The sequence below is a fragment of the Carassius carassius genome, chromosome 37, assembly GCF_963082965.1.
Source record: "Carassius carassius chromosome 37, fCarCar2.1, whole genome shotgun sequence".
In the NCBI taxonomy this organism is placed as follows: domain Eukaryota; kingdom Metazoa; phylum Chordata; class Actinopteri; order Cypriniformes; family Cyprinidae; genus Carassius; species Carassius carassius.
Window position 1 is genome coordinate 28,975,510 of NC_081791.1, and position 12,500 is coordinate 28,988,009.

The following is a 12,500-nucleotide window of genomic DNA, read 5'->3' on the forward strand; positions in this document are numbered from 1 at the left end:
TGGTTTGACCTGTAGGTTGTTGATGATCTCCTCAAATAATCTCTTGGCTTCTTCACTGTCAGTGTCTTCGAAGTAATCAGAGATACTCAACTGAACCAGCACACACTTCAGACTCACACACACACCTCACACACACACACACACACACACACACACACACACAGAAGAGCTGCGTTAGACGTGCATGAGCTCATCACTGGAGTTTTAGGTCAGTTTAGGTTTTAGTCTTGAATAAAGTAATCAACACACCAAATGACCATGCATTAAACAATCAAAACACCTACTAAAAATAATCACAAGAAAATGGAACTAAATCGTTTAAAATAAAAACAATTAAAACACTTGCTAAAAATTATATCATGATAATACAAATTAAAGAAATAATTTTACATTTAAAAACTTTTTAATTTTTTTTTTTAAATTAAAAATAATTAAATCATGAAAATGTAGAAAAGAATATATTTAAAATAAAAATAAATAAATAAAATTCTAAAACTGTCAATGTTAAAGCCCTTGAGACGCGGTGTGTTAGTGAGTGTTGGTGTGCGTGAGTGGTGCTCACTGCTGAAGTGCAGAAGGGCTCTGGAGGTGACAGGTGTGGAGATGAAGCTGAGCGTGTGCAGCTGCTGAAGACCGTCTCTACACATCTCCGCCGCTGACTCCTGGTTCACTTCATTCATGTGATGCAGTTCCAGCTCACACAGATTCACACAGTTCCTCGCTGCAGAAACACACGAGGAACACTCAGGTCTCACCTCGGATCTCAATGCATTACAAGTAATGCGACTTACGTAATCAGATTACTTTTTTCCAAGTAACTAGTAAACAGTATTGGGAAGGTTACTTTGTAAATACTTACCCTATTTTAAAATGTAATAAGTAGTGTAACTAGTGCTAGAGTTAGAGGGCCAAATAAAGGTAATTAATCAATTATTTGAAATAAAATTATAATAATTACATTTAAAGCACAAAATCTGACTTTAGCACTACTTTGAGATTGTTTTGAGGTTAAATACTGATTTAATATCAGAAGATAAAATGACTATGATTTTAACATTAAATAACTGTGAAAATTCTACAGTACAAACCTATTGAATGGTTAACGGTAAGTTCCTGTACAATTTACAAGAAAAAAACTCGTAAATGGACTTTCCCAGAATTCTCTGTGTTGCATTTCAAATTTTGTTTGAATTTGATGATGTTTCTTGTTAGTTTTTTTCTTATCAGTTATGTTTCTTAGGGTTGTATGTTACATATAATGTTGTTAAATTAATGTACATATTTTAGTTTAATGGTGTTTAGTGCTTGTGTGAATGACACTGTGCACCTTCTCTATATGTTATTATTTAAAAGCTGCTCTCATCACCACCTGCATTTGGTGGTTATCAGTATTTTACAAAAGCACAAAACAGATTTCAGTACTTCAATATGTTGGTATATTAACATTATATCAGTTAATGAAATTACGGTATTTAACTATAAATTTAAGTTAATCCCGTAAAACCTAAAATATTGTTAACGTATTTTTTACGGTAGAAATCTGCCAACCACAGCTGCCATTTATTTTACCGTAAATTTTAAGGCATTTTATTACAGTGTTACATTATATTCTAAAGGAGCCAGTAACAATTTGTGAAAGAAGTCAATCAAATCTGTCTATATGAGAAAACATTTGGATGTGACCCCCTTTGTAATAAAGATAAAGAACTGTAATTTAATTACACAATTACACACATTTATTTTGTAATTAAATTACGTAATTCCGTTAACTAGTCACTTCCCAACACTCCAAGTAAAGCAGTGCATTATTTTTAAATTTAGAAGGAAATATCTGAGTTACTTTTTTAAATAAGAAACACCAAAATCAGTAAAGAACAGTGAAAAGCAACCTTAGAATATGAAGCAAATCTGCAATAATTAAAGGGTAAATAACCCAAATACCCTTTATGTATTTAATCCCATTTTATTAACCAATGTCTTTGCTGCTGAGCTTCGATTATCAAATTCAATCATACTAATAAGTAGTTATGGGAGAAACAAACCTTTTCGAAGCTTTGAATCAATTGCTTTGTAAAATGATTCATTGTTTCAGTGTGATTGAAACAGCACACACTGGGGACGCCTACTGGTCAAAACCCTGTTTCTTTTGCGATACTTCAAAATCTGCATTAAAATAGGGTGATGAAAATGCCGTGAGAAATTATTTGCAAGAGTTTCGAAGCTTCACAAAGCAGTGCTTCAAAAGTGGCCATCACTACTAATTAGCAAAAATGTAGTTCTGTCAAAGCATTAATCACGATTAATCGTATCCAAAAGATTTTTTTTGTTTTGTTTACATAGTATATGTGTGTGAACTGTATATATTTATTACGTACATATGTATTTATTTATTATGCATTAACATTTTTGGTGAGGAAGGGCTTTTACATTTACCAAAAATATAAATTTTATATTAAAAATAAACAAACCCAGCCCAGATATGAAAAGGAACTGAAAAGTAATGTATCACATTACTTTCCATAAAAAGTTACTTAGCGTAAACTAACTAAATAAACTAAATGTAATTAGTTACTTTTTTAGGGAGTAACGCAATATTGTAATGCATTACTTTTAAAAGTAACTTTCCCCAGCACTGCTCACCTGACCTGTCACTCACCCAGAGAGGCCAATCCCTGCACGCCGCAGCTGGCCCCGCCCACCCCCACACGGCACAGGTTCGGCCAGCATCGGCCAATCGTCTGCAAGCAGCGGTTACTGAAGCGACCGGGCTGCAGGCTGCAGGAAACCAAGGCGGAAAATCAGTGGTCATGTGATTAGCGGTGACAGATTTAAAGACACAGATCCTCACCATGGCTGTAGAGGAGCGATGTGCAGTGTTGTGATGTTCCTGCATCCCGCTCCCAGAGCCCAGATCACCTCCTGTCCCGCCGGATCTGACACACTCCTGAACACATCACAATCAGCTGTGTGAAGCTTACCATTGATAACTATCTACAGGTGCCTCTTAAAAAATTGAATATCATGAAAAAATTCTTTATCTTTTGTAATTTAATTCAAAAAAGCCAACGCATATTCTAGACTCATTGCATACTGCAATCAAACTGAAATATTTCAAGAGTTTTTTTGTTTTAATTCTGATGGTTATGACTTACAGCTACAGTATCTCAAAAAATGTGAATATTTCCTCAAAGATCAATCAAAAAAGATTTATAAAACAGACATGTTCAAGATCTGCAAAGCAGGTTTAGTTATGCACTCAATACTTGGTTGGGGCTCCTTTTGCACAAATGACTGCTTCAGTGCGGCGTGGTGTGGAGGTGATCAGTCTATTGCACTGCTGAGGCGTTGTTGAAGCCCAAGTAGCTATGATAGTCAGATGTTACTTCTCTTCCTCTTCACAATACCCCATAGATTCTCTGTGAGGTTCAGGTCAGGCCTGTTTGCAGGCCAATCAAAGCACAGTAATATCATGATCATCTGAAAATGGTTTTGGCTTTGTGGGCAGCTGCTTAAGTCCTGCTGCAAAATGAAATCAGCATCTCCATAAAGCTTGTCAGCAGATGGATGCACAAAGTGCTCCAAAATCTCCTGGTTGATGTCTGCATTGACTTTTGACTTGATAAAACACAATGAAGCAGCGCCAGCAGACGCCGCTGCAGCCAAATCACCTCTGACTTCAGAAACTTCACACTGGACTTTGGATTCTGTGCCTCTCCAGTCTTCCTCCAGACTCCAGACCTTGATTTACAAATGAAATGCTAAATTACTTTCATCTGAAAAGAGGACTGTGGAGCAGTGAGCAATAGTCCAGTTCTTCTTCTCCTCACACCAGGTGAAATGCTTCTGACGTTATTCTCTGGTTCAGGAGTGTCTTGGATGTATGAATGTGACAGCTATAGCTCTTTTCCTGAAGACGTCTGAGTGTGGTGACTCTTGATGTGCTGACTCCGGCTTCAGTCCACTCCTTTTGAAGCTCTCCCAAGTTTTTTGTTTGTTTGTTTGTTTGTTTGTATACTTTATTGTCCTTTTTAAGGAAATTTGTCTTGGACTCAAGCTGCATTGATTCACAACATATACATACATACACATAAACACACACAACCAATAAAAAGCTAAAATATTAACAGCAGCAACAGTCACCTCTTTCCACCATATATGTAATAAAAAATAAATAAAAAATGGATCCGATTCAACATGACTACATTACTACATCTTACCATTTAACATATTAATTGATACAGGAATAAATGACTTTTTGTAACGGTTGCTCTTACACAATGGGACTCTATACCGTCTCCCTGATGGCAGAAGCTGATACATTGGAAATAAAACATGGCTTGAATCACTCACTATTGTCTGTGCATTTTTAAAAATCAACGATTCGTAAATTGATTGAAGTGATGAGTACTCTCTTACACCCATAACTTTCATTGCAATTTTTACAAGACGAAGATTGCCATACCAAGTTTCAGAGGTGGAAAGAGTACAAAAATATTCTACTCAAGTAAAAGTACCATTACATTAATGAAATTTTACTTAAGTACAAGTAAAAGTACCAGTCTAAAAAATCAACTCAAGTAAAAGTAAAAAGTAGCTCATTTAAAATTTACTCAGAGTAAAAATTACTTAGTTACATTTTAACAGTGGGAGGGAGTCAAAATGGGACAGGCCAAGGGTGTCAAACTCAGTTCCTGGAGGGCCACAGTCCTGCACAGTTTAGATTTAACCCTAATTAAACACACCTGATCCAGCTAATCTAATCATTTAGGTTTATTTGAAAACTGCATGATATGTGTGCTGGAGCAGGGTTAGGGCTATGGCCCTCCAGGAACTGAGTTTGACACCCCTGGGATAGGTCTATTAATCTCAAACTAGTTGTTTTTAATTAAAGGAATCAGTTATTTAGAATAATAAAACATTTGGGCTGTTACCAGGCAAATCATTATCAACAAACTCATCTTTTCAATACAGAGGAAATGCAGAAGCTTCATCGGACGTGGCATTTAGATGTATTACACTGTTTAGTGCAGGACAAGAATGCATTTAACCTGCAGTTACAAATGCATGAATAATGTTTTGATATGCCAGACATAAAATGTTGAATGCTCATTTGAAATTATAAAAAGTTAATTATAAAAAAAAAAAAATCAAAAGATACTTTAAATGTGAAATTAAAATGGCCAGTATGTGTCAGCAAGTCACTGTTAATAAGTGAGTCATTGCGATTGAACCAAATCATTTAAACGGTTGATTCATTCAGGAACGAAACACTGTCACGTTGATCAGAGATGCAAAATTTTGCTTTGGTGGCTGTGTTTGGAATAAATTTTTGTTGTAGAAATAGAGCAAAAACCGGCAATATGGTGTCTAAAACGCAAGTCTCTTAGTTTGCTGTCCTGTTGTAAAAAAAAAAAAATATATATATATATATATATATATATATAAATATATATATATAAATATAAATATATATTTAATAAATATAAATATATAAATATATATATATATATATATATATATATATATATATCATTGGCGGCTGCTGGTCTTTCAAAGAGGGGAAGCTCATTTTCGGCCTACATTATAACCCTCTGATGGTCTTCATTTGTAGTGACACTCGGGGTCTTTTTGACCCCAGACAATAACATTTCATTTTGTAATAGTAAAATATTTAAATTTTTTACAAATATAATTTTACTCTGTTCATTTATGTTTTTACTAAACTTTGTACAGTTTTTGGAGGATTTAAATCTTTTACATTTCTATAAATAAATAAATATTTATTTAAATAGGCTTTTTTTTTTTTACAAAAAAAGAAAAAAGCATTTCAGGTAAAATTCACTTCATAAAAGACCCAGATTTCTAACTTTCATACATGGGGATACCATGGATAATTTTATAAGGTTTAATGTAAGATTGTTGCCCATTTTTGGGGAAATTCAGTTTAAAAATTGTAATAAATCACTTTAACCACTAGATGGCTATAGTGTGTGTGTGTGTGTGTGTGTGTGTGTGTGTGTGTGTGTGTGTGTGTGTGTGTGTGTGTGTGTGTGTGTGTGTGCGCGCGCGCACATTTTCAATCTTAGTTACCAATTCAATTTTGTGGTGGTTCTGCATTTTACAAATATCAAGAAATATTGCCGCAGTTTGTCTTTCGAATACACTTGAGAAATCCGCGATCATGGGACTGAGCGTGAAACAGCTTCGCCGACTTCTTATGGTGCAGACCGCTGTCAGTCAAAAGGAGATCGACAGATCCTCCAATCATCACGCGGAAGCCCAGTCTTCATTCACCTCCAGAGACGATGAGCGTCCGTGGGCGGGACATAATCGCAGCATTTATCCAATGACCGTCTAGCTTCGGAGCACAGAAAAAAACTGTTCAAAGAAAGCCCCATTGAAGTCGCTCGGCTTCTTTAGGGAAATGCACTGTGACGCTGCGGGAATGTATGAGAAGAAAATCGAGTCAGCCGACTTGTAGCTGATTAACACAATACATAATACACAATAGTACATATTTGACCGTTGGTTTTTTTTTTTTACATTACGTGGGGTTGATGTCTTGTCGAGATTTTATAAACTGCTAGTTTGGTCTTCCTAGGCAAGCACAGCATACACAGCATAATAGAGTATAAATATGGGCAGGGGTTCACTTCATTTCCTTCAAGTTCAACTTCAGAATATGACGGGGTTTCGTTTTCAGCGGTGTCTGCACCACTAACGCCTGTTTTGTCCGTCTGCATCTGTCTTGTGATTTTAGCGCCAGTTTGTCCTCCTGCCCATTATTTACTGACATAGCTTCCAGGGAGCGATTTTTTTTTTACTCAGTAATTAATGTGTTTTAAAATGTAGCGAAGTACAATACTTCAAACTAAATATACTTAAGTAAAAGTAAAATTACAGATTAAAAAAAATACTTAAAAAAGTAGAAGTACACAAAAAAGCTACTCAATTACAGTAACGCGAGTAAATGTAATTAGTTACTTTCCACCTCTGCCAAGTTTGCATCCCATAATTCAAAAGACTACCTAAGACAGCGTAATAGAATAATTGCATAATTCTCTGATTTACACCAAACAGCCTAAGTCGTCTCAAAAAATATAAGCGTTGTTGAAATTTTGAACAAATGTACTCAATGTGGGCTTTCCAAGTAAATGAACGATCAATGACCACACCTAGATACTTATAGGTATCCACCTGCTCAATGATGTTATCATAGATGATTACTGGGCTATAATCACCTAATCTTTTTGGGTCTATTATCATTTCCTTCGTTTTTGATACATTTACGATAAGATGATTTACATTACACCACCGCACAAAATTCTCAATTTCAGACTGATACGCTAATATATCATGATCTTTGTCTAAGAGACTCAATATCACTGTGTCGTCAGAGTATTTGATAATATAATTATTCTTATTTATACTAAGACAGTCATTTGTATAAAGAGTAAACAAAAAAGGAGAGCATACGCAACCTTGAGGCGCACCAATACTAATAGATTTAACATCAGAGAGTGTATTATTTACTTTTACATATTGAGTACATTACATAAAGAAAAGAACCACTTAATGATAAAAGGGTTGACATTACTTTTTACAAGCTTACCCAGGAGTAACTGCGGCTGAAGCGTATTAAAAGCGGAGCTGAAATCTACAAAGAGCAGTCGTGCATAAGCATTAGAAATTTCTAGATGTCGAAGAGTCAAATGAGTGATAGTATTAACAGCATCAACAGTTCCTCTTCCCGCCATATAGGCAAATTGAAATGGATCTACTAATGAATTTACGCAACATTTCAGTCTCGACATCACATACCTCTCCAAACATTTCATAATTACAGAAGTTATAGCAATTGGTCTAAAATCATTATTGTCAACAGCACCCGTTTTTTTAGGAACAGGTGTAATAATAGTCTTTTTCCATAAAGAAGGAACCATGTGACTGTCCAAGGATTGCTGGAAAATTGGACACCAAGCTGGAGTTAATTCTTCTGCACACTCTCGTAAAAGATAAGCGGAGATACCATCCGGCCCAGTTGATTTCTTAATGCAAGTTTTCCGAAAAAGAGAAGTAACTTCTTGAGGGTTCACAAGTAATCTAACATCCGTTGCACATTCAATGTTTTGTAGGAACTCTTCACATTCCTTAATTGAATCATTGTTATCAAAGCGAATAAAAAAGTCATTCAATTCATTTGCTTTCTTAAAATCATCAGTAGTAATGAAACGTTGTTTTTTATAGAATCCATGTTAGAGATCGTTCTCAGTGAGTTCCACAGTTTTATGTTGTTCATAGATGCAATGTTTTGTTCAATGTAGTCCTTTTTTTGCTTCCTAGCTTCCCATAATAGTTTATTCAGTTCTTTTTGGACGACTTTTAACTCAACCCGATCTTTTTTCAGAAAAGCTACTTTTTTCCTATTGATGCAGGCTTTCACTTCTTTTGTTATGTGAGGCTTGTTATTAGGGAACACCATTATCTCCTTCTTGGGTAGTATTGAATCCACACAGAAGCGAATATAGTCCGTAGTTGTTTCAGTAACTACGTTCAGATCTGTGTCGTGAAATACTGACCAGTTCGTACTTAGAAAACACTCTTTTAATGCCTCTACCTTTTCTTCCTCCCATATAGTCACTGTCTTGACCAGAGGTTTACTCCTTTTTAAAGCAGTTTTGTATGTCGGTATTAAATGAACTATATTATGGTCAGACGTGGATAAAGGGGGTTTAGTTTTTGCCTTGTAGGCATCCTTAATGTTGCCATAGCATTTATCCAAAACGTTATTATTCCTGGTCGCAGATTTAACATATTGGAAAAAGCCTGGTAAAAACGGCTCTAGTTTACAATGATTAAAATCGCCCAAGACAAGGACTGGAGCTCCCGGTGTTCGCTGTAGCTGTTTTTGAATACAGTCCGATATACTTAAGGCAGCTCTGGAGGCGTTACCACTGGGAGGAATATACACTACACACAATATCACGTTGCCAAACTCCCTCGGGAGATAAAAAGGTCTTAGACTTAGACAGAGGTATTCGGCGTCAGTAGTACAGCCGGATTCTTTCACTGTATATTATGTGCACCATCCGTTACTCACGTACACACAGACTCCTCCACCTCTGACTTTCTCCGAGGACTCCCCTCTATCCGCTCGAACCAAGGAGAAACCTTCCATCTCCATAAGCGAACTGGGAATGTCCTTGTGAAGCCAAGTTTCTGTAAACGCCATTACACTCGAGTCCCGGTATTCGAAGCATGATCTGGCGTGAATACGAAGTTCTTCCATCTTAGCTCTCAGTGATCGAACATTTCCAAGAATGATGGAAGGGAGAGGCGGCCTATTCGACCTCCGTCTGAGGCGCTGTAGAACTCCCCCTCGTCTGCCCCTTTTTCGAGATCTCCGGCGTTGGTCTGATTTCCGTTTCAGCTCCTCTGGCAGGTCCACCATCGGATTAAAATCCACTGATCGAGATGAGAGCAAAAACAGGGCTTCTCTTGTGTATGATATAAGAGTTTGAGTCTCCCCACACATAGTGGTCATTATAAACCATGGTGATAAGAGTTCCCAAGTGACAAATATCCAAACAAGGATGTATGCAAATGGTGCCATCGAGTAGTCTAGCTCGCAAGCACACTAACTAAGAAAAAATAAATAGATAAAATTAATAGAAGAAAAAGTCAAACAACAACCGTAAAACATAGACACGTGCAGCCAGAGCCCGGGTCGCAGCCGTGCAGCGTAGTTCTTCAATCACCTTTTCCTCACAATCTTCCCAAGCCTGTGGTCATCCCTGTTGCTTGTGCATCTTTTCCTACCACACTTTTTCCTTCCAGTCAACTTTCTATGAATATGATTTGATACAGCACTCTGTGAACAGCCAGCCCTTTCAGCAATGACCTTTTGTGGCTTAACCTCCTCGTTGGTGTTTCAGTAGTTTTTCCCATAATTGTGGTGCATGTTCTAAACTAGCCCAAAAGGTACCCATTGTTTAGACTCAAAATGAATCAAACTATCAAGCTCAAAATGGAATATGGATCTATCTATCTATCTAAATATCTATCTATCTATCTATCTATCTATCTATCTATCTCTGTCTATTTTTCTATCGATCTGACAGGTCGTAATTTAAAGTTAAAAGAACAGATTTTTTTAATATAAAAGATAATAATAAAAAAACTGCATATGAAGAATGAATGAATAAAAATATAACAGTGTATGTATAAATCTACATGAATATTAATTGAAATGTTATATATATATATATATATATATATATATATATATATATATATATATATATATATATATATATATGGCATATATAGTAAAGCACCTGCAATATTTTTAATGATAAGGTAATATCTAGTATTTATTAATAAAAAAAAAAAGTTTATGTCACCTGTATGTGAGTGACTGCAATGCGCGGCAGTGACAGCTGACGAGCCACAGAGATCTGTCCGTCAAAATGCTGGGACAATGATAGATGCTCAGAGAGATGAGACTCCGCCCTGCTGCCTTTAGCACCGCCTCCAGTCCCGCCTCCAGCCCTCCCCTCAACACAGAGAGACCAAAACACTCTTCACTAAAACACACTGGCCATCATGTGAAAGAATATATATGTGAACAAATTAAATATGAAATATGAAAACATATATTAAATATAAGTATATATACAACCCGAATTCCGGAAAAGTTGGGACGTTTTTTAAATTTTAATAAAATGAAAATTAAAGGAATTTCAAATCACATGAGCCAATATTTTATTCACAATAAAACATAGATAACGTAGCAAATGTTTAAACTGAGAAATTTTACACTTTTATCCACTTAATTAGCTCATTTAAAATATAATGCCTGCTACAGGTCTCAAAAAAGTTGGCACGGGGGCAACAAATGGCTAAAAAAGCAAGCAGTTTTGAAAAGATTCAGCTGGGAGAACATCTAGTGATTAATTAAGTTAATTGATATCAGGTCTGTAACATGATTAGCTATAAAAGCTTTGTCTTAGAGAAGCAGAGTCTCTCAGAAGTAAAGATGGGCAGAGGCTCTCCAATCTGTGAAAGACTGCGTAAAAAAATTGTGGAAAACTTTAAAAACAATGTTCCTCAACGTCAAATTGCAAAGGCTTTGCAAATCTCATCATCTACAGTGCATAACATCATCAAAAGATTCAGAGAAACTGGAGAAATCTCTGTGCGTAAGGGACAAGGCCGGAGACCTTTATTGGATGCCCGTGGTCTTCGGGCTCTCAGACGACACTGCATCACTCATCGGCATGATTGTGTCAATGACATTACTAAATGGGCCCAGGAATACTTTCAGAAACCACTGTCGGTAAACACAATCCGCCGTGCCATCAGCAGATGCCAACTAAAGCTCTATCATGCAAAAAGGAAGCCATATGTGAACATGGTCCAGAAGCGCCGTCGTGTCCTGTGGGCCAAGGCTCATTTAAAATGGACTATTTCAAAGTGGAATAGTGTTTTATGGTCAGACGAGTCCAAATTTGACATTCTTGTTGGAAATCACGGACGCCGTGTCCTCCGGGCTAAAGAGGAGGGAGACCTTCCAGCATGTTATCAGCGTTCAGTTCAAAAGCCAGCATCTCTGATGGTATGGGGGTGCATAAGTGCATACGGTATGGGCAGCTTGCATGTTTTGGAAGGCTCTGTGAATGCTGAAAGGTATATAAAGGTTTTAGAGCAACATATGCTTCCCTCCAAACAACGTCTATTTCAGGGAAGGCCTTGTTTATTTCAGCAGGACAATGCAAAACCACATACTGCAGCTATAACAACAGCATGGCTTCGTCGTAGAAGAGTCCGGGTGCTAACCTGGCCTGCCTGCAGTCCAGATCTTTCACCTATAGAGAACATTTGGCGCATCATTAAACGAAAAATACGTCAAAGACGACCACGAACTCTTCAGCAGCTGGAAATCTATATAAGGCAAGAATGGGACCAAATTCCAACAGCAAAACTCCAGCAACTCATAGCCTCAATGCCCAGACATCTTCAAACTGTTTTGAAAGGAAAAGGAGATGCTACATCATGGTAAACATGCCCCGTCCCAACTATTTTGAGACCTGTAGCAGAAATCAAAATTGAAATGAGCTCATTTTGTGCATAAAATTGTAAACTTTCTCAGTTTAAACATTTGCTATGTTATCTATGTTCTATTGTGAATAAAATATTGGCTCATGTGATTTGAAAGTCATATAGTTTTCATTTTATTAAAATTTAAAAAACGTCCCAACTTTTCCGGAATTCGGGTTGTATATATATATATATATATATATATATATATAAACACATATATTTTACCTGGTGCTGCGCAAGTATTCGTCTTTGTTCTCCTTCTTGCCACGGGATCGAGGTTTGAGGTTGTGAAGAACAAGAGACTGAGTCTGAGAGCACCACTGAGACAGAGTCATCAGAAACTACACACACACACACACACACACGAGGTTAGTATGCCTTTGCTCTACAGTGACCTC

General features: G+C 36.7%; 1 protein-coding gene across 1 annotated transcript in view; it reads right to left on the reverse strand.

Moving 5' to 3' along the window:
- Positions 1-12,500, reverse strand: part of si:ch73-290k24.5 (F-box only protein 41) — a 17,861-nt gene that overhangs the window by 1,021 nt on the left and 4,340 nt on the right. The window contains exons 7-12 of the mRNA XM_059527119.1: positions 12,328-12,443; positions 10,404-10,556; positions 2,849-2,944; positions 2,657-2,775; positions 563-721; positions 10-125 (exon numbers count right to left, since the gene is read on the reverse strand). Coding sequence (XP_059383102.1) covers positions 10-125; positions 563-721; positions 2,657-2,775; positions 2,849-2,944; positions 10,404-10,556; positions 12,328-12,443 — 759 coding nt within the window. The remainder of the gene's footprint in view (positions 1-9; positions 126-562; positions 722-2,656; positions 2,776-2,848; positions 2,945-10,403; positions 10,557-12,327; positions 12,444-12,500) is intronic.